Source organism: Synchiropus splendidus, chromosome 4 (assembly GCF_027744825.2).
Source record: "Synchiropus splendidus isolate RoL2022-P1 chromosome 4, RoL_Sspl_1.0, whole genome shotgun sequence".
NCBI classification, from domain to species: Eukaryota; Metazoa; Chordata; class Actinopteri; order Syngnathiformes; family Callionymidae; genus Synchiropus; species Synchiropus splendidus.
Window position 1 is genome coordinate 4,854,805 of NC_071337.1, and position 27,623 is coordinate 4,882,427.

At 47.2% G+C, this 27,623-nt stretch overlaps 4 protein-coding genes across 6 annotated transcripts; 1 reads left to right on the forward strand and 3 right to left on the reverse strand.

Moving 5' to 3' along the window:
• Positions 1–53: 53 nt before the first annotated feature.
• On the reverse strand, positions 54–8,618 carry ints3 (integrator complex subunit 3). Of its 2 annotated transcripts, XM_053861536.1 has the most exons (28): positions 7,989–8,132; positions 7,662–7,745; positions 7,499–7,582; positions 7,321–7,434; positions 7,167–7,251; positions 7,012–7,078; positions 6,802–6,943; positions 6,602–6,731; positions 6,426–6,523; positions 6,158–6,349; positions 6,006–6,093; positions 5,855–5,934; positions 5,525–5,616; positions 5,166–5,401; positions 4,980–5,109; positions 4,857–4,911; positions 4,648–4,751; positions 4,416–4,580; positions 3,539–3,692; positions 3,346–3,414; positions 3,196–3,271; positions 2,921–3,034; positions 1,768–1,816; positions 1,102–1,269; positions 773–873; positions 624–696; positions 342–504; positions 54–277 (listed from the first exon to the last, which is right to left on the reverse strand). In XM_053861536.1, the coding sequence occupies exons 1-28, from the start codon at positions 8,070–8,072 to the stop codon at positions 200–202; spliced, it is 3,075 nt and encodes a 1,024-aa protein (XP_053717511.1). In that variant the 5' UTR covers positions 8,073–8,132; the 3' UTR covers positions 54–199. The 2 variants fall into 2 exon arrangements, with proteins under 2 accessions (XP_053717511.1, XP_053717512.1); XM_053861537.1 differs by lacking the exons at positions 1,102–1,269; positions 1,768–1,816; positions 2,921–3,034; ... (1 more) ...; positions 3,346–3,414; positions 3,539–3,692 and having other exon boundaries at positions 7,989–8,618.
• Positions 8,619–8,668: 50 nt separating this feature from the next.
• Positions 8,669–11,705, forward strand: LOC128756821 (gastrula zinc finger protein XlCGF57.1-like). The gene is made up of 2 exons (XM_053861542.1): positions 8,669–8,933; positions 10,388–11,705. Exons 1-2 carry the CDS (start codon positions 8,687–8,689, stop codon positions 11,554–11,556), a joined length of 1,416 nt encoding a protein of 471 aa, XP_053717517.1. The 5' UTR covers positions 8,669–8,686; the 3' UTR covers positions 11,557–11,705.
• atf6b (activating transcription factor 6 beta) lies at positions 11,706–18,083 on the reverse strand. Of its 2 annotated transcripts, none has more exons than XM_053861540.1 (16): positions 17,975–18,083; positions 16,849–16,928; positions 15,450–15,525; positions 15,324–15,386; positions 15,183–15,259; positions 14,852–15,116; positions 14,626–14,780; positions 14,367–14,546; positions 14,230–14,306; positions 13,944–14,150; positions 13,767–13,874; positions 13,598–13,697; positions 13,457–13,524; positions 12,527–12,626; positions 12,383–12,467; positions 11,706–12,299 (listed from the first exon to the last, which is right to left on the reverse strand). In XM_053861540.1, exons 2-16 carry the CDS (start codon positions 16,900–16,902, stop codon positions 12,058–12,060), a joined length of 1,857 nt encoding a protein of 618 aa, XP_053717515.1. In that variant the 5' UTR covers positions 16,903–16,928; positions 17,975–18,083; the 3' UTR covers positions 11,706–12,057. The 2 variants fall into 2 exon arrangements, with proteins under 2 accessions (XP_053717515.1, XP_053717514.1); XM_053861539.1 differs by lacking the exon at positions 17,975–18,083 and adding an exon at positions 17,220–17,613.
• A 6-nt stretch (positions 18,084–18,089) lies between these two features.
• Positions 18,090–27,598, reverse strand: vps52 (VPS52 subunit of GARP complex). Its single transcript, XM_053861538.1, has 20 exons — positions 27,580–27,598; positions 27,140–27,239; positions 26,587–26,668; positions 26,452–26,504; positions 26,198–26,273; positions 25,974–26,041; positions 25,692–25,867; positions 25,470–25,620; positions 24,153–24,386; positions 24,032–24,089; positions 23,827–23,960; positions 22,179–22,334; positions 20,511–20,629; positions 20,298–20,421; positions 20,135–20,230; positions 19,832–19,939; positions 19,689–19,754; positions 19,520–19,631; positions 18,642–18,760; positions 18,090–18,556 (listed from the first exon to the last, which is right to left on the reverse strand). Exons 2-20 carry the CDS (start codon positions 27,224–27,226, stop codon positions 18,410–18,412), a joined length of 2,166 nt encoding a protein of 721 aa, XP_053717513.1. The 5' UTR covers positions 27,227–27,239; positions 27,580–27,598; the 3' UTR covers positions 18,090–18,409.
• Between the last annotated feature and the right edge of the window lie 25 nt (positions 27,599–27,623).

The following is a 27,623-nucleotide window of genomic DNA, read 5'->3' on the forward strand; positions in this document are numbered from 1 at the left end:
TTTGTCAGTCGTTTTTAATTATTTTTATCAATTCTGTTATGATTCAAAAACATTAAAAGTCTATTTTCGGAGACAGCAAAACATGAGAGGTCTTAATTTCAATGGATTTAAAAACACCAGGAGCACCAGCCCCCCCCCCCTCCCCCAAAAAAAACGCTCTAATGGCAGTCTGATGTCCAGCGAGAGCTGGCGTGACGGGTCAGTCGCTGTCCGACCCGACAGCTGATGAACCTTTCCTCTTCCTCTTTGGAGCCTTTGGCTTTGAGTCCTCTTCATCCTGAGCAGGTAAAATAAACACATGAGCACGTGTCACTGACCAACAGCCTGGAGTGAGGTCGTACCGAGGCGCTACTTGAGGCGGTCTCTTCCTCCGTGGTGGTAGGTGGAGCCACACCCTTGCGAGGGCGGGGCGAAGTGGCAGCTGCTGTGGCTTTCCGTCGAGACTTGAGCGGCTTGGACTGCGAGTCTTCGTACTCCTCGGCTAGCGAGAAGAGGTCGCTGAACCTGAACCCGGAAGTGCACATGTCAGAGTGCAGCTTACGACATATAAAACTGAAACTATATAATATGAGCCAAAGCTTGAAATGAAGTCCATGAATAGGTAGCAGTTGGGGAGTACATGCCTCATCTTGTGTGCTTCATCACAGCTGGCCTGGACATGCTGAAGAGCCTGAAGGATCGGAGTTTGACTGAAGACTGAAACAGATGAACAAGAGTTGACCTGTATATTACGACTACGTGTCCATGCTGCGCTGGGTGAGGGAGTGCGTACAGTTGTTCTTGCTGGTGCTCAGGCTCAGTCTCAGGTTGTCCAGATGCTCCAGGATCTGCTCAAGAGTCAGCTGGGCCAGTTTACTACTCGAGCTGCGCAGACTACACAAGCACAGCACCACAGTAAAGGGTGAGAAAAGAGCAGAAATATAGAAGTCCAACAAAAACAAAATAGAAATAAGTCAAATGTCTGCTTTGGGTATTTGTACCCTGACACCTCCCTTCTTCTACCCCCTCTCCCACCTCTGAAGTCTTCCATCCCAACCCTGCAGTCTTCACCCTGCCCCCCCACAGACTGCACCCGAGGTCTTCATCCTCGGCTCCCCCCACCTCTGCCTCTTGCGCGGCTGGTTGTTGTTCTTAATCAACTGGTTCTTCACGTGCTCCGCTAGCGTGTCCTCGTGTTTTATGGTCCAGTGTCGAAGCACGCTCGTGGCAAACTGGTCCTCTCTGTGACATGGTCGGCTCAGGACCATCTTCACCATTTCCTCAGTTGGCCTGCAGGGGGAGCAAAAGCATCACAAGAGGAGATTTTTAGACGTTTAAATTTCAACATTACCATTATTGTTAGCATTATTTCTAAGAAACATATTACTGAAAACAGATTTACTGGAAAAAATGTCAAGTATAGAAATGTAAATTAGAGTATTTCATGAGTTTAAAGATAAAAGAAGTGTTCAAAATTAAATAATAGAATAATAAAATGAAAAAAATCACGTCCACACTTCTAAATACAACCTTCAAAAACAGAGATTTGGACACTTGCAAACGCTGTCTTCATCCTCATGTACATTGTGAGCGTTCTGAATGCTATTCATTTTGAATAACAGACCAGAGCCAGACATTTATCCTTTTCAATTGAATGTTGTGTTGTCATTACTTCACTAAAATTATGTATTAATATAGTATTCTTCACAGAGCTACAATATCAGTGTCTTGACCCGTTTGTACTGTGTTGTGTACAATTAAAAAAAAACAACTGAAGAAATCACGTACTTCTCTCGTCGCAGCTGTAGCAGAAGACATGACATTGCTTCTGGATGTTCTGAAAAGGAAGCAGACTAAACTGAGAGGAAGGTTTGGGTTGCCTCTTTGTTTAGTGGACATGTAACGTGAACTCCATGTGGACAATGAGGCTGTGTTTGTGCATTAAAGGAACATCATAGTTGCGTGTCACCAGTTGAAGAACTAACAAGTTGTCATCATGACATTGCCATTGCATTCAAAGTTTTAATTTAAGTTTGTCTTAATTTTGTCACATAATTGTGGTAAAATCATAATGACAATCTTAAAAAAGCACACTAAAATGTTACAACTGTGTGTGTGTGTGTGTGGGTGTAGTTCTGTTAAAAAAAGGTGATATGAGCCAATGAATATGAGGTAGAATTGACGTTTTTCACTGAAATATTCACCACTATTTGGAGAGGCTGTAGCTTGAAAACTCTTACAGATGAAGGTCTACTTTAAAGGATACCTTCTGTGAAACCCAAAGTTGAGTATGGGAGTAAATTCACTCATGTAATGTGTATATCATGACGCCACCAGGCTCCTGCCATCGTCAATCACACGACTTACAGTTGTTTAATTGATCCACTAGCAACATCCTTCCTTGTCTCTCAAGCAACGACAATGATGATGATAGCTGGGGATCATCACTATTGCTGCAGACAGTGAGACCATAAACATCACCTCAGCATCCATTGCTATTCGTGCTGCATTTCCACCCGCAGCCTCGACCATGATTGCTGCTATTTCTACGTTTTATGGGGTAGTAATTGCAACACCGCCCCCACATGGTCTCCTTTGGCACCGCACCGATTGGCCTGTACCCGCACGCTTTGTGGAAAAGTGCAGAAATTACGAGGAAATGAAGGCGGAGCACGGATAGAAGGCTCCGTCTGTATCTGGAACTGTACATAACGTTGAGCATTAATGGGCATAAACACATAAAATGTTGCTCGGACTGAAGTTACATGTGTCTGCCACCTGCTCGTGTAAAGTCGTAACTACATCAGGCAGCATATCTGCAGATTGGCTTGTCTAAATGTCGTGATGCTGCCTGTCGCTACTTTGGTGCCCAAACAGAGGCACTTCAGCATGTGAGGCAGCAGGTGTTGGGATGTGTGCCGTGACGGAGGGAAGGTCCAACCTTTGTACTTGAGGTGCTGTAGAATGGGAATGACGGTCTCCAGGGGGAGGCTGTGAGACAGGAAGAGCTGCCATGTGCTGAACTGTTCAAACGTCTCCCAGTCCAGAGACTGGACTACAGGGACAGAGTCAGAGATGGGAAGGGAAGCAGAGGAAGAAGGGGCAGAGGGGGGCAAAGAGAGAGACAGTAGAAGCCCAGACACAAGAAAGAGAGCGAAGACGTGAGACATTGCTGGTGGATCTGGAAGACGTGAAGAACTGGAGGCAGCGTCTCACTCAGGATGTTGAGGACCGAGTCCTTGCGGAACATCACGAGGTCTCCCATCATCACGTGACACATCAACTCCTGCAACTACACGTGCACACACCTGTCCATAAAAACACGTTAGGCCACGCCCAGCGTTCGTAAAGGGGTGGTCGGGTTACCTGGATGGAGTCAATGACCGCCACAATCATGTTGAGAAGTTCCCCGCTACGAAGGGTTTCATCTGGAAACTGACGACAGCCAACCATGAGTTTGCGACAAACGCAGCATGATTTGGCTTCTCGACAAAAATCGGACCACGCTGAAACGACGACTCAGCGCTTATTGAACTGAGACTAGGGAGTGAGTGCGTACCTCTGAGTAGATGGAGGGTGTGAGGTAACACAAGAGCCTGACGTCATCCTCCTGACACGCCTTCATGTCCATCATCAGACATGTGTGCAAGTCGCCAAGAGCCGTGGCTTGGGCGAACGACTCATAGAGCATCATTTTCCCATTGGCTGCTTTGCTGAATACACACAAGCCATGTCAGAAATAAAATACTTGACACACATAAATCAAGTTCTCAATTAATGTAGAAGTTGCAGAGAAAAAACAAATCAATAACGTGCCAAACTTACTATGTCCAGCTCCTCCCTCTAGAGGGCGTAGCACCTCCCTCACAGTCTCGCTGTCCTCTCTTTTCCTCTGTCCTGGCACTTTCATCCTCAGATGCTTCTCCTGATGTATCCCATAATAAGCTCCTTTGTGTCCCTCTTCAGGCTCAACTCTTCCTCTCATCAACTCATGATGTCCTCATCCGGGTCCAGCCCCCCCCAACAGCCCTCAGCTCTCCTTCCTTTGCTACGACATACGAGCTTCCAAACCCCCAACTTCAGTTTAACCCTTTTCTTGCCACCTTATGCGAATGGAACATTCCCTACAACTCGTTTGATGTGAGTGACAAAAAAAGAATGAGTAAAAATATAATGCTAAATATAATCAAAACAAATGAAAAAAATAGCATGTAAGTTCAAAATATATCATGCAAGTTGTTTTTTAAAAATCTATATTTTAAAAATAAAATAAAAGAATATAAAAACATACCAAACAACAGCTAAAACATTTTAAAAAATGAATAAATACCTAAATATAATGAGACTAAATAGTGGTGTAATTTTTTTGTGATATAATAAACAAACCTGCACTGACGTCGCAGATTTGGGTTCAAGTCACTCGACCCCATGCTTACCTGGCCTTCAGGTAATACAGAAGGTGGTATCCGATCTTGGGCTGCTTCTGGTACATTTCTGCCAGCAGATCCAGCAGAACTGAGAAGCCGCTGTTGTCCTCCTGCATCGTCACCAGATTCCTGAAGATCAGACACACCGGCTTGCACACTGACTCCTCCAGCGACCTGCGACAGACCACCAAGACGGGTCAGAGAGTCAGGTCTCATCAGTCAGACAGTCGCACAGTCTTACTCCTCTGTGATGTCTTCAGGCAGGACGTCCCCACGGAAATGATCCTTGAAGATTTCAGAGAGACACAAGGCCAGCGACGACATCTGCTCCGAGTCAAAGTCCTCCTACCGGAGAGCAGAGGGTGTGAGACATGAGGAGGAGGCATCAGGTTCGATAGCTGAGCGAGAGGGGACATCATAAAGAACATGAGGATGGCTGAGGTCACAAACCTCAAGGACATGGTCCACCAGGTCCTGCATCAGCTCACACTGCGTCTCTGTGTCACTGTTGAAGAACCATGTGGTTTGTCAGTGACCATTGTGGTCGAACCATGAAGGAGGCAAATGTCTCACCTAGATTTCTGCAGCTGAACCACTTTGGACTTGGTGCTCTCATCCAGCTGGTCCAGCCAAGGTGTGATGTCGGTCGGCTCACCTGGGGACATCTCTCTGATGGGATGGAAGCGGAACTCTCGCTTCTTCCCTGCATGGCGACGGCAGAGTTAAAAAAGTTCTGCAAAGGGTGAGTTGTTTTCTTACCTTTGCTGTGGACCTCCTCCTCATCGTCGCTGAACGCAGCCTCTGTGTTGTCATAGCAACCCTCCTCCTTGTCTAGGGCCTGTGGGTCCATCTCCATGGTGACGGACTCCTCCATCTTGACGGCTCCTTCTGTGAGTGGTGACGGTGAACTGCCGCAGAACTCGGGAAACCGATCCCGCAGCATGGCCCGGAGCTCGCGGTCAAGTTTAGGGTTGTCAAAGAGCGGCGCCAAGTGGCTGCGCGAGGAAAGCGCAAGAACTGATGAGCAGCTTTTTCAATAATAACCAATACTCAGTAATATTAAATATGATCAGTAAGTATAAATTGAATACATGAAGAAAATATCAGTGAGCTCTTACGCCAAAACTCTTTTCTCCATGATGAAGGTCAAAGAGTTGAAGACGCCGTGACGGACCTGAGACTCCAGCGGAGGGAAGAAGTGAGGAATGATCTGTGGAGGAAGAAGAAGTTGGACTTGAAGATGGCTTCACCAAGAGTGACAGAGTGAAGGAGAAGAAGAAGAAGAAAAGGTGGAGGAGGGAATGACAAAATGAAGATGACAGGAAAGGCACAACTGTGATGAAAATGGCTAGGACACTATATAGGAGAAGAAACTTGGGAAATTGGGAAAAGAAGTTGGCCAGAAACAGCATCAAAAAACAGATAGAGACAAGAGAAAAGAGACTGACCCGGCACATGAAGTCCAGCAATGTGGCTGTGATAGCTGGATGCGGTTTCATGGAGTGATGCATCACTAAAATGGCTGGTTCTGGTTTGAAAATAAAGCAGAAACAACAGTGAGATCCAGCCAAGACTTGTGGTTGGTCAGCTTCTGGTTACCTATGTTCATGATGCTGTCCTTTTCTGGGTTGAAGAACAGCCAATCGTAGAAGAGTGCTAGTTTGGCGTTGGAGGCTGCAACGTTGGACTGTGGAAACATGGAAGGTGGTGCTTCGACGGTCTGCAGGAGGACAACTGAGGCATGAACTTACCGTGCATGTTGTCAGCAGCCAGCCGATGATGGCCCAGCGTGGGAGGATGTCTGAGCTCAGGACCTCATTAGAGGGATGGACCACACCGCAGATGTAGCGAATCAAATCGCAGCGCAGAGTCTGGCTCTCGGCCGTGGACAGGTACTGACGCTGGAACCAGTCCTGGTATCGCTTCTGCTGTCCAAAGCGGACCTGGAGCAGGAGCAGGTGCAGGAGTGTCAGAGGTGAAGTGGTTTCAGGGAGGTGGACAAATGTGACACTGGCTCACCCGTGACGTCATAAACAGCAGTTTAGTCTCCATGTCGGGGGTCAGACGACAGGCCAAGAACTTTCTGGATGTTCGAGTGGTCAACAGCTGCAGGATGCCTGAGTAGGTTCATTGAAATCAGAAGCAGATATTGAAATGAGGAGCGGAGAGGTGGACTTTTTTATCACTGATCTCACCTGTGAACTGAGGGCTCAACACCTGCGGGTGGTGCAGAAGATCCCTCCACAGAAGATCCATCTCAGGGATCCGCGCCACGTTTTGTAACAGCCTCACCAGGTCCCGGCCGATCACAGCGCAGTCCATGAACTGGAGAGAGCAGAGAGGTCACATCGGGCCGACTTAGGTTCGGGTAAGAGTCCAGCGCTATGTTAGCTACCTTGTCCCGCAGCATGGAAATGCAGAAGTCCACTTCCTTCTGACGTAGAGGGAGCAGCGTCGGCGTCCCGTGATCCACGATCAGACGCAGGTACGTGTAGACCGACATGGACACCAGCATGCTGCTCTTAGATACCCACTCTCTGATGCACCGGAAAACAAAGGCCAAATATGGTCTCATGTGTAAACTTTTACTAACATAAACACTTACTTTTGCTCCAGCAGAACGTCGAGAACATTCTCTGCAAGCCACAAATTCTTCTGCGAAATATCACCTCCTGCAAGGGCGAGAAGAACGACAGGGGAAAAGTTAGGTGGATTCTGGAGCAACATAGAGGTGAGGTGAGGATGGAGGAGGGCTCTCACCTGCTATCTGCTTCAGCATCGTCATGACAACACTGTCCGCTCCCATGACTCCGCCCTTCACCAGCTCTTTGACCAGCCACATCAGCTGCTCGCAGGTGGACACCACAGTGATGAGCGGACGTTTACATTGAAGTGACCATAGAGGTTATATTACCTGAGTTCTGACGATGTCCTGCAGCTTCAGGAACTTCTCCATCAGAATCTGGTTGATCTTCACCAGAACTACATTCATTCCATCCCGGTTCAACAGAGTCAGGTCACGATAGCACTGAAAAACACGCACGTCAGGGCGAGTCTAATGGTCCTAGCAGGCATGATGGTCCACCACTCACCCTCTGAGCCTGGCTGGAGTCTGTGAGGATGAGAGTAAACAGGCCGAGGCAGACCTCCTCATGCTGCTGGGGGCCTTTACACACCTGCACAAACACACACACGAACATGAAGATGAAGATGAGACTTTACTGGACCATGTGGGGAGACAGTTTAGACTCTTACGTTGGCAGTGAGGGCGTCATTCGCTTCTCTCTCTGACATCCCACTGGTCAGAGACTGGACGACACTGACACATCTCTCCAACCGCTGTTTACATGGGCAAACACAAAACAACACCGTGAAACCACACTGGTTAAGAAGCTCAGTTAAAGCAAGAATAAACATCAATAGATCACCGAGCTCAACTGAAATATAAAAAAAAAAAACGTGGTACGCATGCGCTTTGACTTTCATGCACCATGTTTACAAAGCATAGCATGCTAAGCTAACTAGCCTCGACTAATAATATCGTGGCGTCCCGGTGGACCCCGGGGTTCCGATCCGACTCACCTCCTCCAGCTCGTCTTTGGCGTCCAGCTGAGTAGAAGCTAGTAGCCGGCACTGCGGCTTGGACTTGGCCGCTGAAGTCTCCATCTGCTCCCGCCTCGGCCCGCCGGGCCACCGCGGAGCTACGTCGAACTGGAGGCTCGCTTCTTAGGTATCGTGAGGGCTCCGGGCTCGCGGGACAAGGTTCAGGGCCTCCCAGTGGAAGGGCCAGTTGGGACCCGGGATATTTCCCACGGTTTCAGCAGTTCTCTGGCTTGGTATTAGAGAACTTCTTAGTTCTGTCGGGAACACAGTCCCACTTCACAACAGCGGCGGTGCAACCAATCAAAGCCGGGACTTGGAGGCTGCAGCGCCGCCATGCGGATAGTGTCAGAAATCATACATTGTCAATCGTCACTTTTATCTCATCAAACGCTTATTTAATAAAATATTTTAAATGCCGACGCTTATTCCGCTTATTATTTATTAACACCAATGCACTGCTAAAAATCATCCGATTGAAACAAACAATCCGGTGAACAGCCACTATTCATAAATCATGTGTGATAATAATTATGAGACTATATATATGTATATATTTTCATTGAGTTGCGCCTCAGTCTCGTGTGTTTTAAATAAAGTTACATTTGCGAGACAAAAAAAGACGTCTCTACGTCATCACGTTTGCGCTTTGTTTACATCCGGTCTTTGTTGATTCCAGAATGTCAAGGAGAAGCTCCGGGACTCGAACCCTGCGGCGAGTCATCGAGGTGCAGCTGGCGTCGGCAGCTGCGGACATCTTCCGCCTGCTGACGGAGTCTCAGGTGCCTGACGCGGAGGAGCTGAAAAGGGGCGTGACAGAGCGCATCGCCGCCGCCGTGGAACGAATCTTCGCCGTGTTCGAGACCACCTCGGCCGGGGAAAAGAAACCGGAAGCGGTCGGTGAGATTCCGAAGGCTGCAAATAAAGGTAAAAATGATTGCAGTATAGACAAAACAATAAATAATAAATCAACGAAACGAGTATTGTGAGGTGGTATTTGTGTCAAGCATAGTATAAAGTCTGTGTCTGCAGAAACTAGGTTGCCAAAAACTCACTTTTCTGTAATATAGTTTATGTTGTGAACATTATTATTTCAGTATTAAATCATTATCCTTCACCTTCACCTTCTTCTACCGCTTATCTGGGGTCGGGTCGCGGAGGCAGCATTCGGAGCAGGGAAGCCCATACTTCCCGGTCCGCACAAACCTCCTCCAGCTCATCCCGGGGGATCCCGAGGCGTTCCCAGGCCAGACCGGAGACATAATCTCTCCAGTGAGTCCTGGGTCTTCCCCGGGGTCTCCTCCCGGTAGGACATGCCTGGAACACCTCCCCAGGGAGGCGTCCATCTGGATCAGATGCCCGAGCCACCTCAGCTGGTTCCTCTCCATGTAGAGGAGCAGCGGCTCCACCCCGAGCTCCTCCCGGATGACCGAACTCCTCACCCTCTCTCTAAGGGTGCGCCCAGCCACCCTGCGGAGGAAACTCATCTCAACCGCTTGTATCCGCGATCTCATCCTTTCGGTCACTACCCAAAGCTCGTGACCATAGGTGAGGGTGGGAACGTAGATCGATCGGTAAATTGAGAGCTTCGTCTTGTGACTCAGCTCCTTCTTCACCACGACGGTCCGATACAGCGACCGCATCACTGCTGCCGCTGCACCAACCCGTCTATCAATCTCACGCTCCCTTTTTCCCTCACTCGAGAACAAGACCCCGAGATACTTAAACTCCGCCACTTGAGGCAAGAACTCTCCACCAACCTGGAGAGAGCAAACCACCGTGTTCCGGTCGAGAACCATGGCCTCAGACTTGGAGGTGCTGATCCTCATCCCGGCCGCTTCACACTCGGCTGCAAACCGACCCAGCGCATGCTGAAGGTCCCGGTCCGATGAGGCCAGCAGAACAACATCGTCCGCAAATAGCAGAGATGAAATTCTGTGGTTCCCGAACCGGATCCCTTCCGACCCCTGGCTGCAACTAGAAATTCTGTCCATAAAAGTGATGACCACAACCGGTGACAAAGGGCAGCCCTGGCGGAGACCAACATGCACCGGGAACAAGTCTGATTTACTGCTGGCAATGCGAACCATGCTCCTGCTCCGGTCATACAAGGAGCGGACAGCCCCTAGCAGAGGGCCCCGTAACCCATATTCCTGGAGCACCCCCCACAGGACATCGCGAGGGACACGGTCGAACGCCTTCTCCAAATCCACAAAGCACATGTGGACTGGTTGGGCGAACTCCCATGAACCCTCGAGCACCCGATGGAGGGTATAGAGCTGGTCCAGTGTTAAATCATTATTTATTTCTATATTGTACTTTTTTGACAGTGATGGTTTAGAAAAAAAATGTACCTCAACATGTCATGGTTCTGTCTGCAGAGTTGAATCATCCACCTGGCCCATCGTCCAACTCACAGGAAGTGCCAAACAAAACAACTGAGGAAGATGCAGGCACAAATTCAAAGAGCTGCAGGGTTTGTGACAAGTCTTTCAACAGGCGAGGCTTCCTCATGAAACATGTGGAGAAACATCTGGACGGCGCAGAGTTTAAGTGCGGTTTGTGCGGCCATCTTCTGGAGTCCAGCTCGGACCTCAAGCTCCACCTCCAGGTTCACAGGGAGCATGGCCGAACCTGCGACGTCTGCGGGAAGAAGTTCTCATCCATCTGTGCGTGTGAAATGCACAGACAGCGACACACTGGTGAGAAGGTGCAGAGCGCCAGCATCAAGACAAAGCAAGCTGCCATTCACAGCTGCAGCATCTGCAGCAGTGACTTCAGTGACAAAGAGGCTTTTCTCAGACATGCTGAGACGCACGATAAAGAAGCGTGTTGTGGTGTGTGCAGCACACCGCTGGACTCGAATGAAACTCTCAAAGACCATATACAGAAGCACAGGGATGCAGAGAAGCTGTTTGCGTGCTCTGAATGTGGCAAATCCTTCCCTAGAAAAAGCTCCCTGGAACGCCACGCGAGGCTCCATGCTGGCGAACGGCCGTATATCTGTGAATTTTGTGGGAAAACCTTCTCTGAAAATGCAGTCCTAAAGCGGCATGCGAGATGTCACACCGGTGGGCGGCCGCGGAATTACGCCTGCGATGTTTGTGGGAAGAACTTCACGATGAGTCAGCATCTGAATGTGCACAGGCGCATCCACACGGGGGAAAAACCGTTCAGCTGCCGCGTGTGTGGGAAGAACTTTCGACAGGTGGGGAACCTGGACTCGCACATGCGCATCCACACAGGCGAAAAGCCCTTCATCTGCAGCCTCTGCGGGAAAAGATTCCGCCAGAAGATCTCGCTGGAAACGCACGAACGCTTTCACAAGAAGGAGACGGCGTTTGGCTGCACGCTGTGTGGGAAGCGCTTCGTGCAGAAGGTGGATCTACAGCGCCACACGATGACACACACGGGTGAAAAACCACACGGCTGCCGCATCTGTGGGAAGAGGTACCAGGAGAAGCGCTCCCTGGAAGCACATCAGAAGGTTCATGCAAAGGAGGGGGAGATGCCAAAGCCCCAGGACCAGACAAACCTTCTGCAACTTTAACACCTGCTCCCTTGACTCCACTGTATGTTTGGAATTTTTAGGAAGTACATGCAGTGACTGATGATTTTGTGTGAAAATATTCAGTCATATATCACTTTCAGAGCTCCTGAAATGGACAGAGTAGGACTGAATAAAAAAGTGCAAATGTGTCTTGTCTGTCGTCTTTTATTGGCTCATTTTTACACTGTCAAATTGCCATCTTTTAATTCCCTCGTAGAAAAAAAGTCCTGGTGACAAAAACTTCATAAAATCCTCAAGAATTATGTGCACAGTCCCTCCAAGGCGTTGGCATGCTAAAAGCACCATCTCAGCTTTTTTTTTTTTTTTTTAATCCAACACATTTTTTACATTTAAAGAAAAGTAAAAAATATCAAATATTTACAACTATTAAATAAGAAATGATGCGGTGAAACCTGCTGGAGACGCAGCTGGATTTCTAAGTGCGACTCGACTATTAAACTAATATTTTCATATATTAATTTTTTTGCTCTTCACAGTCAGTTAGGCGCCCTCTGATTGGCTGATGAGGTAGTCCGCCATCCGTCGAGATGCTGGGGACGGGTGTCGTCCTCGGAGGGCGCTGTGGTTGCTATGGTGATGGTGAGGCGAGGGCGGGGATGGCGGTGCGTCGCGCAGAGAGGGTGGGACGGCCGATGACTTGATGGGGACGATGCGCGTGTCCATCACCTCGCAGTCCACCTGCATCATCATCTCGTAGCCCTGGGTGGATTCGTAGAGACTCTCTGGAGGGAAGTGAAGAGAGACCGCAGGGTAAACATCGGACTCCACTTGATTCCAGACGCCACTCCTTGCTGGCCACACTCACCGTTCACGGCCATGGCGGGCATGACCAGGGACATCTTGGGTCGACTGGTCTTGTTGTGGCTGATGGCGGGCAACAGCAGGTGGTCCTGTCCGGGCACAAGCATGTCAGACGGGGCTTGACGGCCCACGCACCTCATTTGCATACCCTTCTGAATGAGACCACGTAGAATGTGTCCTCGCGGCGATCGATGGCGTCCAGGAACTCGCTGTACGTGACCTCGGGTGAGGACACCACCTGAAGGTGGCTGAGGGAATCAAAGCATTTTGTTACTGGATGATATGCATGTTTGCATGAAGACTATAGTACAGGCCTGGTCAACCCGCCGAACTGGCTGCTATTTTGGTCAAGTTGCTGTTGAGATGATCGTTTATACAGGAAATAAGACGACAAAGTAAGAGTTATTCCGGCGAAATGCCAAAATATTGTTCAAAGACTGAAACATAAACAAACCTTGCCGCACGAGTCGCGGTCCTCAGACTTGGATCGTCATCTTAGCCACGATTTAACATGACTTAATTCCACGTTTGACTTTGTCATTCCCTAAACTAAAGGTATGGCATGTATTTCACTTATGTAACACCTATTGTTGATGGTGGTGAAGTCCGTTTGATTCAGTGGAGTGAAGATGAGACGCTCCAGTCTGCAGCGTCGCTCACACACACAGATCGGGGCCACATTATTGGTGGCATGAGCCACGTAAAGAAATATACATCAATAAAATAAATGGTGCTCACATTTCTATCTACGCCACTTGATATTTTGAGGAGGATTATAAAAAATGTATGAATTTTAAAAATACATGCACAAGAGACATACGCCGGATGTGAACCAGCAACCTTGTGACATACAGGGATGTGCTTTAACCGCTATACTGCCGCTAAGTCACATGACCAGCTGTTCACATGAGCCTTACAGCCTGACATGTTTGTAGCATGTGGCTCTTAGCCTCCGACTAATTGGCCACCTCTGCCATAGCCAAGAGTGAACTCTTCATTTTCTCCACATTCAAATCATCTTTCCAGTCCAACAACTCCACTATGACATGACGCAACCTAACACAAGGGAGATGCTCACCTTTCGATCGACCGGTGGGCATGAGAGGGCAGGTATCTGGAGAAGTTGCTCTTCCTCGGAGGGAGTTTCTGTCAGACGCAATGTTTTTGGTGAATAAAAGCAGGCCATGTGATCACAGGAGGAGGGAAATAAAGACAGCACCTGGGTGGTCTTCGCCTTCTTGGGGGACTTGAGTTTACCCCCGGACTTCTTACGGCCGATCTGGTGCCGCTGAACCCATCCCCTCAGCTCGTCAGCCAGCCTGCAGCCAGCAACCGTGCCATGAGGTCATGTGATATCAAATGCTTGGTGTTGCTGCTCCGTGATTTACCTCAGTGACTCGGAGCGATTGAACTGCCTGCAGTCCGGCGAGGAGAAGTAGCGGTCGATATCCTGCAGCACCAGCTCCTTCATGTCGCCAAACACGTCGCTCAGATTCCTGCAGGGAGACCAGTTAACAGGAGAGAATAAGTTGATCAGAAACTCCACCGGGAAGCATGACACACACCTGAACTGGTAGGTGTCGGCGGTGAATCCGTCCGCCTCTCCTTCCTCCTCTGCCTCCATCTTCTCTTCTGCTCTGTTTGCTGTTATCGGCGTCACCTGCTGCTGCTGCTCCTCCTGTCCTGGCAGCCGCCCGATCTCCAGCAGGTGGCGCCCTGTGTATGACACTGAGCCTTCCTGGAGGCTGGTTGGCAACTTCTTGTCTGTGATGCTGCAGAATGAAAACACCCCAATGAGCAGAAGGGATTTGGAAAATGAGTGTGGAGGAGTGAGACGCCGTGGGTCAGTACCTGACCGGTCCGAAGCTGAACGTCATCACCAGCAACAGAACTAGTACGCAGAGCGTTTTCCTGTTGGACTCGCCACTCTGAAACACACACACACAAGTTACAGCTTTCTTCCACTTCATCTTGAATCACAGTCTCACCTCTTTTCCAGCCAGGCTTTGCCTTAAAGCCTGGTTCTCCTGGCGTAAGCGCTGGATCTCCTGCTGCGCCTCTCTCAGCTGGCTCTCCAGGTTCTGCAGATATTCCTTCTTTTTCTTCCTGGACTGACATGCAGACTCACGGTTCTTTATCATCCGCTGCTGCCTCTTCAGAACCTTCATCTGAGGAGGAGCGAAGGGAAGAGTCAAAACAAGAACGAGGAGCGGGACAGTGAAGAGAAAGCGAGGTGATGAGACTCACATCGAGGCCATTACTGGACGATGGAGGAGAGGCAGCGCTGGTGGCCGGGACGATGGACTTGCTAGGGGCTGGTGCCGTAGGGATGCTGTGATTGACAGGCTCCAGCTTGACGAGAGGCGGAGCTGACGCCAGACATATGGGCGGAGACAGGACGACTGAAGAGTAGACGATGTCGTGACGTCAGAGTGGTCATGGAGTCACGGCAGTGGTGAACACGTGCATGTACCTGGGCGGCTCTGGTCAAGGGCAGTGACACTCTGCAGGATGAGGGTCTTGGTGGGCTGAGGGGTCTGAGGGACCACACACGCCGGCCGGGGCTGGATGGCCGGAGGCTTGCTGCTCATGACGGAGACGAAGCTGTTCGTCACAAGCCCAGCTGCAGGCATCGGTGGAGAAGTCGCCACGGTGACCTCCATGGAACCCAGCGGGGGGGCCAGAACGTCACCGTACATGTAGGGCGGTGTCGGCGGATCCTCGCTTTTCACCGACACCTGAATAGTGGGAGTTAATGGGTGAGTCACATTTGCTTGTGCGAACTCATCATTGCATGTCCGCACCTGAGTATCTGACAGCACTGAACAGTCGGAATCCAACGAGGAAGCTGGCGAGGCCGGCTCGGCTTTGACCTGGAACACTGATGCCAAACCATGCGAGTGTGAGTGCAAAGAAGCGTGAGGGCATTGATCTTGCATACTCACGTGCATCCATCGGAAGGGGCGGGGCTATAGTTGGCGCATCTGTGTGGATCACTTCCTCTTTGACTGAAAGAAGCAGGTGCATTAAGCATCACACACGAAATTCAGCCTCAGGCACGAGGTGGTTACCTGTAAGTAGATGGTCGTCCAGATGTTGCCATGGCGACGTGGGGTTATCCGGGTCAAGGGTGAGAACCAGGTCAAACTGGTGGACGACCAAACAACATATTTGTATGGCGCCATAACATGTTTTACAGCAGTGATTCTTAACCATAGGGCCCCGCGAGCGCCTCCTAGAGGGCCCCTAAAAGTCTTTTTATTTTACACCTTTGGGCCATGAGGGCCGCGAGACAATCAGTTTTAATACATTAGACACATTTTGTGGTGATATTTTCATATACACTTCACTTATATCTTCTTTGGAGTTTAAATAAAAGACATTTTATTGTATGATATTTAGACATGTTTTTATAATACAGTGGTGCCTCGGTTTTCGAACGTCTCGGAATTCGAACAAAAATTTCGAGATTTTTCTGCTTCGGATTTCGAACGAAAATCCAGAACTCGAACACCCCCGAAAAAAAGCCGGAAAAAACGTGCGCGGCCCAATCAGCTGACCCACAACGCGCTTTGTTATTGTGTATAATGTAGCCTCTGTATGCAGACGTGTCCCGTTAGCTACATTTACTGACTGTTTTTTCTTCATATTTTCCTGTCTCCACACTGGACCGTGGTGGAGTGTCACAGGGGAGGTGCTGGAGCACTCACTCCAGGGTTTGATGTCCTGTCGTGGGCTGGAGCTGGGACAGGGATGAGGCGAGTCTGGGACAGAGCGTGACTTGGTTTATGACTTTGTCACAGCCAAACTGCACAGAAGCGCACATTCAGAGCTGGACACGCACCGGGCACCTCTTCACTTCTGGAGAGACCTCACTCACTCGGCAACCCCTCCCACATGCAGCGGCCACACACATAGAGGAACAGCGCACCTGCAGCAGACATTCTACATTCACTCCTACGAGAACCGAGGTACCACTGTATCTTCTTTGGAGTTTAAATAAAATACATTATTTTATTTTCGGACATTTAGACATGGTTTTATTATATTAATTTTATTCAGCTTTTCCCAATTTTCTCAACAGCTTGCATCAAGTGTATTTTTAATTTTTTTCTTGAGTAAATGTGATGAACATGACTTCCACCTGTTTCTGCTGCTCGTTCGACTTTTCGATGGCAAATATCAATGTCATTTCACAAGGTTTCAGTTTGTTTACGTGTAAGTAGATCAATTATGGTTGTTGATCACAAATGAAATCAGGAGTAATAAATCAGTTCTTTTACATGAATGGGCCCCGGACCCAGTTGTTCAGGGAAAGGTGGTCAAAACTGTAAAGAGCCCCTGTTCTAAAGGAAAAATATTTGACGTTTACACACATTTAGAATCAGAATACCAATCTGAACCCGAAAGTCATTTCAGGACAACAAAAACAATTCAAGTGCTTCGTCCGTAATGATGGGGAGAACATACCGGTGAGTTATGTTCTGATGCTGGGTGTGACGCGGTGTCCTCACTCTCGTCCATGCTCTCGCACTGATACAGGCAGGCATCTGCACAACACAACAGAAACACATAAAGCTAATTTAGGCTCCATTATACTCTGCACATCTCGCTCAAATTACGAAATAAACACGATAATTAAACACACAATAGAGACGAACCTACACTTAAACAAACAATGACGGAGTACAAAGAACGACGCACAAAAAACACGCACCCACAGCCGCGGAAACGCAATGGAACACACGAAGAAATCCGAACACGAACATATTCACGACACACATAGATGCAGAGGATTCCCTTCATTTAGAGGGGAAGACAACACAAACAGGGACACGCACCCCAGTCGTCGCTGGTTAGCAGGTTGTCGGCGAAGAATCGCGTATCCAGGTCTGCCAACAGATCTGTCGTCATGGCTAAAATGTGTCCCGCAAACTGATGGTTTCAATTCTAAACAGGTCCCAAACCTTATGCCCCGAAGTCCTATAAATAAGACGAAAGAGAATCAGAGGCAATGCATGCCTCTAGGTGACGTAACAAACAGGCTGTAATCGCTCGCGCAAAAACAGAAATAATGCACGCCACTCATAAGGAAGCAAATTTGCCGAGTAGCGAGTGAACAAACGAGCTGCTTTTGTAGTCAATATCGAGCTAATTCCTTATACATGGCTGCGGACAAAACACGGCTCCATTTAGCGGTTAGCTTCCGCACCGAAGCTGCACTTTCGCTTCCGGGTGTGGGCAGCTCGGTGACGTCACCAACGGCGCACGCTCTCTTATCGCACCATTTAAAGTGAAAATATTTGTCACGAATCACGTCGAATTTGTGGTGCTTTTTGCATGACAACGCCGAATATCAATCATAATTTGTATGCTTTTTCCCCATCACGACCCACACTAATCTATTTGTTGCTCAATGCTCAAGGGAAGCTGATCGATCAATATGGCGACAGCCAATCGGCAGTAAGGAGCGAGGACAATCTGAAAAGGCCGCGATCTTCCATGATTAACAACAAACAAAGGAGTATAGAGATGCACTGAGGACGACATGTTGGTATTATGAATCAGAGGCTGAGTCATGGTCAAGTCGTCTTACCTCATGAAAATATCAAATGAGGCGAGCACGAACAGAGTCAGGATGAGGTGAAAGCCACAGGGCGTTGTAGGTGGAGGCGGAAGAATATGAAGAGAATATAAAGAGAGTAGTTTGCCTACATGTTTATTTTCCAGTTCATTTACAAATGGTGCAACAAAGGTGTGACCTATAAAGCAAGTCAGTACAGTATGCAGTCCATTATGAGGCGTGTACACTCGATGGATGAATCAGATAGTGATATTTATTCTTGGTACATTGCTGACGTTGGAGAAGACGCTGTGCAGCTTGTTCTGGCCTTGTATAAGAATGCATCACGAAATATAAATAATCTTCAACTGTCCCGGGGAGCACACCTAATACCCCCTTCATTCATCACATAGTGAGGGCCCCGCCCCCCTGTGGACGGGTCTGTCTTTGAGGTGCTGCACCCCTGGCTCAGAAGTTCGGCTTGTGCTTCTTCACTTCCACCATCAGATGGTGTAGGTTGATGAGTTCGGATCGGACAGCGAGGCTCCGGAATTGTGGCTGGTTCAGTACTTTGTGGAAGCTGTGGTAGTACTGGATGAGTTGGGTGAGGGCGCCCTGCGTCCCCCCCACAAAACACACAAAAAAAAGAGGTGAAAAGACCACTCCAGAACAACCTGGAAGTGCGGACGGCGGCTCTCACCTGAATGATGCTGGTGCCGTTCTTGAAGTTGGTGAAGGAGCGCATGACGTCCTGGCTCATCAGCTCCACCGAAGACTTCCAGGTGGTGGAGAAGCCACGGACGAGCTGCGTGATCCGAGCTGTCGAGATTCACCAGATTCACTTTTTTCATAAACAATCCTACCCTGTGTAGGGAGCAGCATCATGATCCTTCCTCCACTCCAGGCCCTCAAATAAAAGTCATGAGGACTGAAGAAGAGAGAAATGATAAAGCTCTTTCCTCCTTACTCTCACTTGTGGTCATGAACTAAGAAGCTCAGACTCAAAGTAGAACTGCAGCTACTCCACATGGAGAGAAGTCAGTTCAGGGAGCTTGCTTGCTTTTTTTTGGAGGACTCCGGGCATGTCCAGGTGGAGGTGGCCCCGGGGCAGACCCAGGCACATGAGAGAGACCAAGGCACCCAGCTGGCATGTGAACGCACCACTATCCTCCCAGAAGAGCTGTTTGTTTGACAGGACACGTGCGTTGTTGTCGTAGCATCTGTAATACGTACATGCCGTACACAGAACGTGGACCCTTCATGTCTTTTCGGGACAAGTAGGCGTTTCTGTGTTGTGTTCCTCTGTATTTTAGGTCACGTTGCTATTTGTTGAAGTGATTATTGTGTTTGTGTGTCACCTACTTTTCGGCATAAAGGAGACTCGTGAGATCGAACTGACCTCGTCAGAGAGAGCGACACACTGCATACATTATTTTGATATAATTATACATTCCATCAAACAAACATGATGCAGGTGTGTGTGAGAGATGTACTCCAGCGTAATCACTAGAATTAGTAATGTTGGTTTTCATTTGCTCCTCACGTGAGTTGCTCTCAAAAGTACTTATCACTGCCGACCTTCATCGTTCTTCAGCCGCTCCAGGTGGCCTTTCTCCATCAGCGCCTCGGCCTCCTTCACAAAGGCGATCATGCCCCCGAACGGCGGAGAGAGAATTTCCTCGATGAATTCCTGTCAAGGTCAGAGACGGTGAGTGACAGAGGTCCCTCGGTCTGGGAAACGAGTCACCTGTGTGCGTGCCAGAAGAAGCTGCTGGAAACTCTCCACCTCCTTGCTGTCATCTGTGGCCCTCTCCTGGAACAAGAGGCAAAGGTCAGAGTGTGACCCCTGCGTGTGAGTGTTAACAATCTAGAGGTGCACGTCCTGTTTACCATGAGAACACTGAGCATCATGTCGTAGTTGTTGATCAAAAAGATCAGTTGGTCTCGTCTGGATGGAAACTCTGCAGCCATCTTCAGGACAAAGTTCTCCACCTCGACCTGTGAAACAAACACCTGTCAGTGAGGATCCCACCAACCAGGAAAGTGCTTCGGCACATTGCACAAAAATGAACAGAAATAAAATAAAATAATCGAAGTAACTAATAAATAAATAAATAAACCACAAACAACAAGGGCTGTTCACACATCGATCAGTCAGTTTCTATATGTAATGTCTATATGTTTCTATATGACCTGCAGCTGTCCCAGCAGGACGTTCGTCCTCTCATTAGGGAACGTCTGGTTTATGCTGACGATGGCTGATGAGAATTCAGCGTAACGACGAGTGATCTGTAGAACACAAACATCATTGTTGAGGGTGATGGTGTCTGTGTGTCTCCTGGTGTGTTTTCTTTACATAGTGGGGTCTGGTGTCCAAAACCCCCAGCTTCTGTGGGTCCGTGTTTCTGATGCTGTTGATGTTCATCTCCAGAATCAGCTCAAACCTCGGCCACAGCAACTCCAGGACGGTTTCCCAATACCTTCCACCCGAGAGACACGCGCACACACATGTGTTTACGTCAGGATGACTGTGTTCAGGGATGGCGTCATGATTTCATGGATCACTCACTTGTCCAAGGCTGGGACGTTTCTCTGTGCAGTGATGGACTTGAAGCGCAGAACAATATGGATGCACAAGAAGATGGCAATGCTGTCATAGCAGTCGGACACGTACGAGCTCATGCTTTTCTGTGGAAGAGGGGAAACCATCATTCAGAGTCAAACTGCATTGTCCTCATTTAACACAAAATGCCATGAGAAAAATGTTGAAATGTTGAATGTTTTATTTTAGTTCTTAACCTCAAACAATCCACCCAACAAATTTTATTACCCAACGTTTATTTGATGTCTCGTTTTCTGTTGCTGTGCTACTTTTTTCTGTTTCCACAGAGCCGTTATTTTCAAGACAGTGATCTCAATTCCACAGCAGGTGGCAGTAACGTCACAGCGCTTCTATGATATAGAACTACAAGCCGATCATGCTTTGAAATCAAGTAAGCTTACCTTCAAAGCACCTTTTTAATCACACGAAAGTTTATTTACTCCAGTGATTTGCTTGTATATTACGTTTTATTATTATTGTGATCTGTTTTTCGCAGATGTCGACTAACCATTTTATTGGTCTTTAGATTATGCAGAGGTACGTACGTCCGGAACAAATCTGTTGCAACTCATCGTTGATATCTGGGGTATAACCCATGGATGGACAAAAAAACGTAAAGAAAACATTCAGACGTTTGCCCACGGCGTGCTGCTTTTTCGGTGACATCACTACACAGCTACAAAGTCACAGGTGCATGTCACTAAATGTTCAGTTGATGTTGTTCATGTCTATATATAATCGCAGTACTTGCATGTTTATCTATTTTACATTCTATATTGTATTTAATGTTGTGATTATGTTCACACTATTTTTGTCACTTTGAGTTCATGAAACACAAACATTTGAGTTCTTCTCATGCTGTATCTTAAGAACCCGAGGTACGTGTTCACTTGCACTTTAATGTATCACATGCTGCGACACATGACAATAAATTACAGATTTTTTGCATGTGTGAGCATTTGTGGAATGTTCGATTATAGCTATAGCCCACAGCAGAGAATGACAGGCAACATTTTTGTATGATTTAGAGACATGGATAGACAAATTTTTCGCAAAATGACTTGGTATCTGTAGTGTGACGCCATCGCCGAGGGCAAACTTCTCAATGTTTCATTTACATACTTTGCATCGGAATCATATGACGGAAATCAACTGTGAGTTGCAACAGATGGGTTCTGACATCATGTGACCGGATGTGCCATTCGTCCTATTGAAAATCGATGGGGGAATGTTTATAGTATTTCCAAATTGTTTTTATTTCTTTATCAGTATGAACTCCACTGTTTTAAAACATACTGACAATGACACTTAAGTGGAGTTAAATAGCTATAAATAAAGAACTGTTTCTCACCCAAGGGATATATGAGGAGGACCCTTTTGTTGCCGGAAGGTGAACACTTTTTTTTGATACTGTTTCATGGTCTACCTGTCTCTCTACTGGTGGTCTGAAAGACTCATCCAAACCACCACAGTAACACCAATAAAACAAATAGCAGGAGCTCAAATGGAAAGTGAGACTGGGGAAGAGAAGTGACTTATATGAAGTGCATGTTTTATAAAAGCACTTCACCATCACATGTAAGAGAAGGAAGAAGAAGACAACGTAGGTTTGTGTGTCTGTGTGTTCACCAGTACCAGAAACATGCCGAGAGTTCTCCCCATGATGCAGTTGAAGAGGTCCAGCGCGGCGTTTCCTGTGACCATGAAGAAGTCGGACAGGAAGAGGAATTCCCTACAGCTGTTGTCCAGCAGAGCAAAGTGCTGGCTTCTGAATAAAGTCTCGTATGGAAACTAAGACACACACACACAAAGGTTCAGCATTAAAACAAACAAGTCAGGAACTTAAATTAGATAGAGGTGAATCAAAACAGAAAATGTTAAACGCTCTTGGCCATCAGTTAAAAGTCGTCACGAACAGAACATGACGTCAATTAAGGTACCGCACCGTGTCATCTGGATCCAAAACAACCCTCCCACTGTAGCCATTGTAGATAAACTAATGTTGTGTTTGCAGAGCTCTAACCAACTGTTGCCAGTGTAAACACATTCATTTTCACATTCAGACGAATCACAAATGGTATTTCAAAGCTTTGAAAGGGTGAACGACTGCCCTCACCACCACCGCCCTGAGCTGATATCTGGATCATTGTTTGTGAATCTGGGCGTTGAAAAGACCGTTAGGTGCGCTCATTATGAAATGTGCCCAGGCCCCTGCGTGGAATGTCTAATTAAAAACTAATGACTGTCGTTAGAGTCTGCTCATCCTATGGCTAATGGTCTGTTATGTAAGACAATACGAAAATTAAATTAAATGCCGTTTGTGTAACAGAACTGCTTGTGACTCATTTGAGCCCTTCACTTCAAAAGGTTGGCCTTTTGTTTCTCATCTGAACTACACCTCCTTGTTGTAGATCACTGTGATTTTGAACAGGCAACTTGAGCGGGAGACTGCAGGTGACGTGGTTAACACATTTTTGTTTGACGAAGCTAAATGCCTCACCGCTGTCACAGGACGATGACAGAAAAGCCAGCAGTTTCCTTCTATTGAATGAGCTTTGTCAACAGAGTGCCCTACATGTGTCACACACGGCACGTGTATCTGTTTCCTTAAATAAAAACATCATCAGATTGGAATACTTTTGCTCCATGAGAACATCAAAATAAACCCAATATTGCGTGAAAGGACTGTTCTAATCAGTGATGAACTACATTCAGACAGGGCCAAGTTGTCAAGTGCAAATAAGCAAAAAATGTAATAAATAATGAAAAAAATTTGTTTTTGGTAGAGATTTGTATACTTATTTGTTAACACATGACTCATCCCGTCGTCATGTAACAAAAAAACAAAATAGAGCTTGAACCTGAAAGTGTTGATCAGTTATTCAGAACTCAGCCTCAGAATACATTTTTCGATTGAATCATATAACGTAGATCAACAGTACATGTGATACCATAGCAAAAACATCCACGATGACAGAGAGTGAAAAAGACTGTGCAAACAGGTGGAAATTTTAGCTTTTAAAAATGTTTACAATAGAATTACCAAACACAATGCAGCACAGCGTTGGCTCAAAGCTGGTGCACCCTGACGTTTAAGGTCAGCAGATCAAGTTATATTCCATCATTCTAGAGTCAGAATGTAATCCATCCCCACCTCTTCTCCTCTCCTATCACTATCTATAGTATTCGCCCTCAACTTAAAAAAGTATGTCTTGCCTCCCAGCTGTGGTGTGAACTGGTGTTGAGACAGACAAAAGCTAGGCCCCTGCTGCCTCCGTCTTACCCGGTGGTCCCCCCTCTGAGCCGTGTGGGGCACCAGAATGGGCCCCTCCAGTTCTGCAGGGCTCAGTATGGCCCCCCTCTGGCCAAGTGTGAAGATGGTATTCCGGCTCTTCAGGGATGGTTTAGTGAAGAACCCTGAGAGGAACCAGCCACGGAGTCAAAAGGGCCAGAGCAACAGACACAAACTTGCCCTCAGGATCGCAAACCTTTTTTGGCAGTGTCTTCGACTCCCATCAGATCATCTTTGTCGGCCACTTCTTCATACTGGAGCATTATGTCATCAGTTACACAAAGCCGAGTTCACAATTGTGTAACAACTCCTCTCACCTGCACTTTGAGTAATCGCCCACTGTATGACTTGAAGTAGCTGTAGTAAATCTTGCTCATGGTGTCAACGTACTCATCACGAATCTCCCTGGCAACCGTCCTCTCATTGGCCAATAGGAACTGGTAGAAAAAGCGATGCTTGAGCAGGGAATTCTGGGGAATCTGGTAGTTGGTCATCGGCTTTCGGAATGAATAGATCTTCTGGAGGATGAATTCACGGATCTTTGACACCGCCTGTCAGAAAACAAGTAAGGGGATCAGCATTGTATCAGATTATAAAAACAAGTGATGATGGATGAGTCTGGAAGACACAGATTTAATCCAAGAAATACCCAGTAATGATGACAGTCTTGCCTCAAGTGGAGAAGTTTAAGTATCTCGGGGTGTTGTTCTCATGTGAGGGGATTAGGGATTTGGAGATTGGTCGGCGAATTGGGGCAGCAGGGGCGGTATTGCAATCCCTGTGCCGCACTGTTGTCCATAAGAGAGAGCTGAGCCAGAAGGTAAAGCTCTCTATATACCGATCAATCTTCGTCCCGACCCTCACCTACGGTCATGAGCTTTGGGTCGTCTAAGGCGTCTCCCTCAGAGATAGGGTGAGAAGTTCTGTCACTCGGGAGAGGCTTGGAGTAGAGCCGCTGCTTCTCCACATTGAGAGGAGTCAGTTGAGGTAGTTCGGGCATCTCATCAATATGCCCTCTGGACGCCTCCCTTTGGAGGTGTTACATCACAGATTCTGTCTCAGGTCAGTTTAGCTCCAAACTTTTGAGAGACTGATTTCACACCTGACAGGGAGTGATTTCTAGCCCAGACGACTGCAGGACACAGGCAACAACGTAAGCAGCACGACTCCACATTGGTCAGGGTGTTTATGGAGCAGCGTGTTGTTGACTGGCCCGATCGAGTTTAGGCCGACACCGTACTACAAGAACAACTTGACAAAACGGTTTCATCAAGCATCAAAGTGTTTTGGCTTTTATTTGGCTGATGAACAAGTGACTGAATCGACAGGCAGAATTACTTCAGTCATCATGAAGAGTAAAGACTGACGCTGACTTCACTGAAGTCAAAGATTACAGGACTGTCAATTGATCAGTTTATCTTTGCAAATAGACTAAATCGCAGACTCAGAAACACCATTAAAATATTAATAAAGACACACCGTAGAACACTGTTACCATGAAGGGATTCAATTGATACCAGATACGAGTTTTTGACCAGATCGGCCAGTCCTAACTGAGGATGTACTGACTACTAGAGTACAGAGTCAAGATGCTAAACAAAACTCCCGGTTTAAATCTAAAAAAACAACTTCACCTTCAGCTTAAGGCGGTCCACAACATCTTGTATGTCAGAACACGCTAGCGTCTCACGGAAGTTGAGCTCCTTGGTGAAATTTATCTTGTTATCAAGTTCATGTAGCTGATCCAAAAAGTCCTGGTCTGTCACTGGACTGTCCAGTATGGTTCTGAAAACACACAGATCAACAGTTTACACAAGAAAAGAAAAAGATAAATTGTTTTCACGTTTGATACTCACGCGATCATGTGACCTGGAACCACCAGTTCATCCACTAGCTGACCCAAACTACTGCGAACTGCCTGCCGGTTCTTCAGTCGCACGCTCATGCTGACAGATTGTCGCTGCAGAGTCTGGATCTCACTGCTTATGGAAGACAAGTCGCTCTGGAAGCCACTCAGCATCCCCTCCATTCTCTGGAAGAGATCAGAGGAGCAGGAGGAAATGGACGGACAGGTGAGTAAATTTGCCAATCACTTGTCACAGTAGGCAAGCATGAGGCTGCAGGAGTGGTGACCTAACCTCAAGGATGGAGTCACAGGCAGTGATCTGGTGGTGCAGCAGCGCAATGTTTTGACTCTCTAGAATGTCTGGGAGAATGTTCAGGATTCATCATGGGCCAACTGTGACTTGAAAACACAATCACCATATCCATCATTACATTTCACAGCAGCATTTTGCTTGATAAAGGGAGGCATATATCTATCTATCTATCCATGTGACCATGACAATCAGAGGTAGGATACAGTCTTTGATGGATGCCTGTTCAATCCTCTGCAACTCAGCCTCTACCTGCTTCGAGTACTGACGCAGGTCAACGCCCTGAGGAAACATATATTTTCACTTTCACTTGACGTTTCAGTAAATATTAGGGGAACTTCAGAATGCAAGACTTGAAAGTTTAACGTATGAATCTGAACTAAACATACATGCATCCTGGTATAATAAAGATTAGTATCACAGACAGTGAAATCCCTCAGTGAAAATCTTTGTATCTCACCGCTTTTAATGCCTCCTTCACCAGGTCGTCCTCAAGATTGGCCTGAATGTGAACTACACGAGACACAAACAGAGCAAAGCATATCAGTCTGAAGGTGTTTGGTAGACTTGGGTTGATCACCACACAGCTTCTTACCATCCACCTCATCTAGGATGAACTCATCTGTCGTCAAGTCCAAGTCTCCCAGGTTTAGCTGAGCCATTTCTCCTTCTGCGGACTAATGGTTTGCAAGAAAACAAGCAAAATGGGGGCCGTTTCAGAAGAATTGTAGCCAATGATAGATAAGCACAAGTTTTCCCATTAATTTATAACAACATGTGCTGTAAAGGATAGTTTGTGAAATAATATATTCAAGATACAGCTGGTTCAAATTAGTATTTGAGGCGTGTGCCTGGTGTGGAATAATTAAATACTGGGTGGAGTGTTTGCAGCATTAAAAAGACATGTAACAAGGCGCATTGTTTGTTTTCAATCACCTCGTTGCCACGGCTGAAAGACAACATTGCCAGTCTGTTACAGCAAGCCAGAATTGAGGTGGTCGTGGCAACAGGCGACATTACCGTTCTGATCCGTCAATGTTTACATTGGCAGAAAATGAATTAACCTCTCAATGCAGAGCCCATGGGGGGGAACAGACACAAATAAAACGTTGCATCGTCGTACTAGGAAAATGAGTAAAGTAAATCACCTCCCGGAGATACGCCAGGGCTCCTTCCGTTGCATTTTCCATCGTTTTCAAGTCGCTGTTAGCTTCGGCTGCTGACAGCTCCGCCATGACGAATTTCCACCTGACGAGACGACGAGGCACCGCCTCTATCGGTCAGTACATGTACTCATGCGCAACAACTGGCGAGAAACACTCGATAACAGGCAAACTTTTCATCCAAAATTGTCTCAATCTGTTCGAAAATAAAACAGGAGTAAGGAAATTTACGTCGTGTGTTCCCGTCCGCTTTTATTTTCAGCGCAGCATAATCAATCGTCCTGTTAGACAGTCATTTAAAAAACGTTCTTCCTACACACCCAAAAAATATTTGTTTTTTTCCCTTTACAAAATGCATTGTGTAGGATTAAATATGAACGTCCAATAAATTGATGCAGAACTGTGTTCACACAGTTGTTTCTCACCGGGTCTTCTTCAGTGACGGAGCCATTTCCGCTGTTTTCGTCAT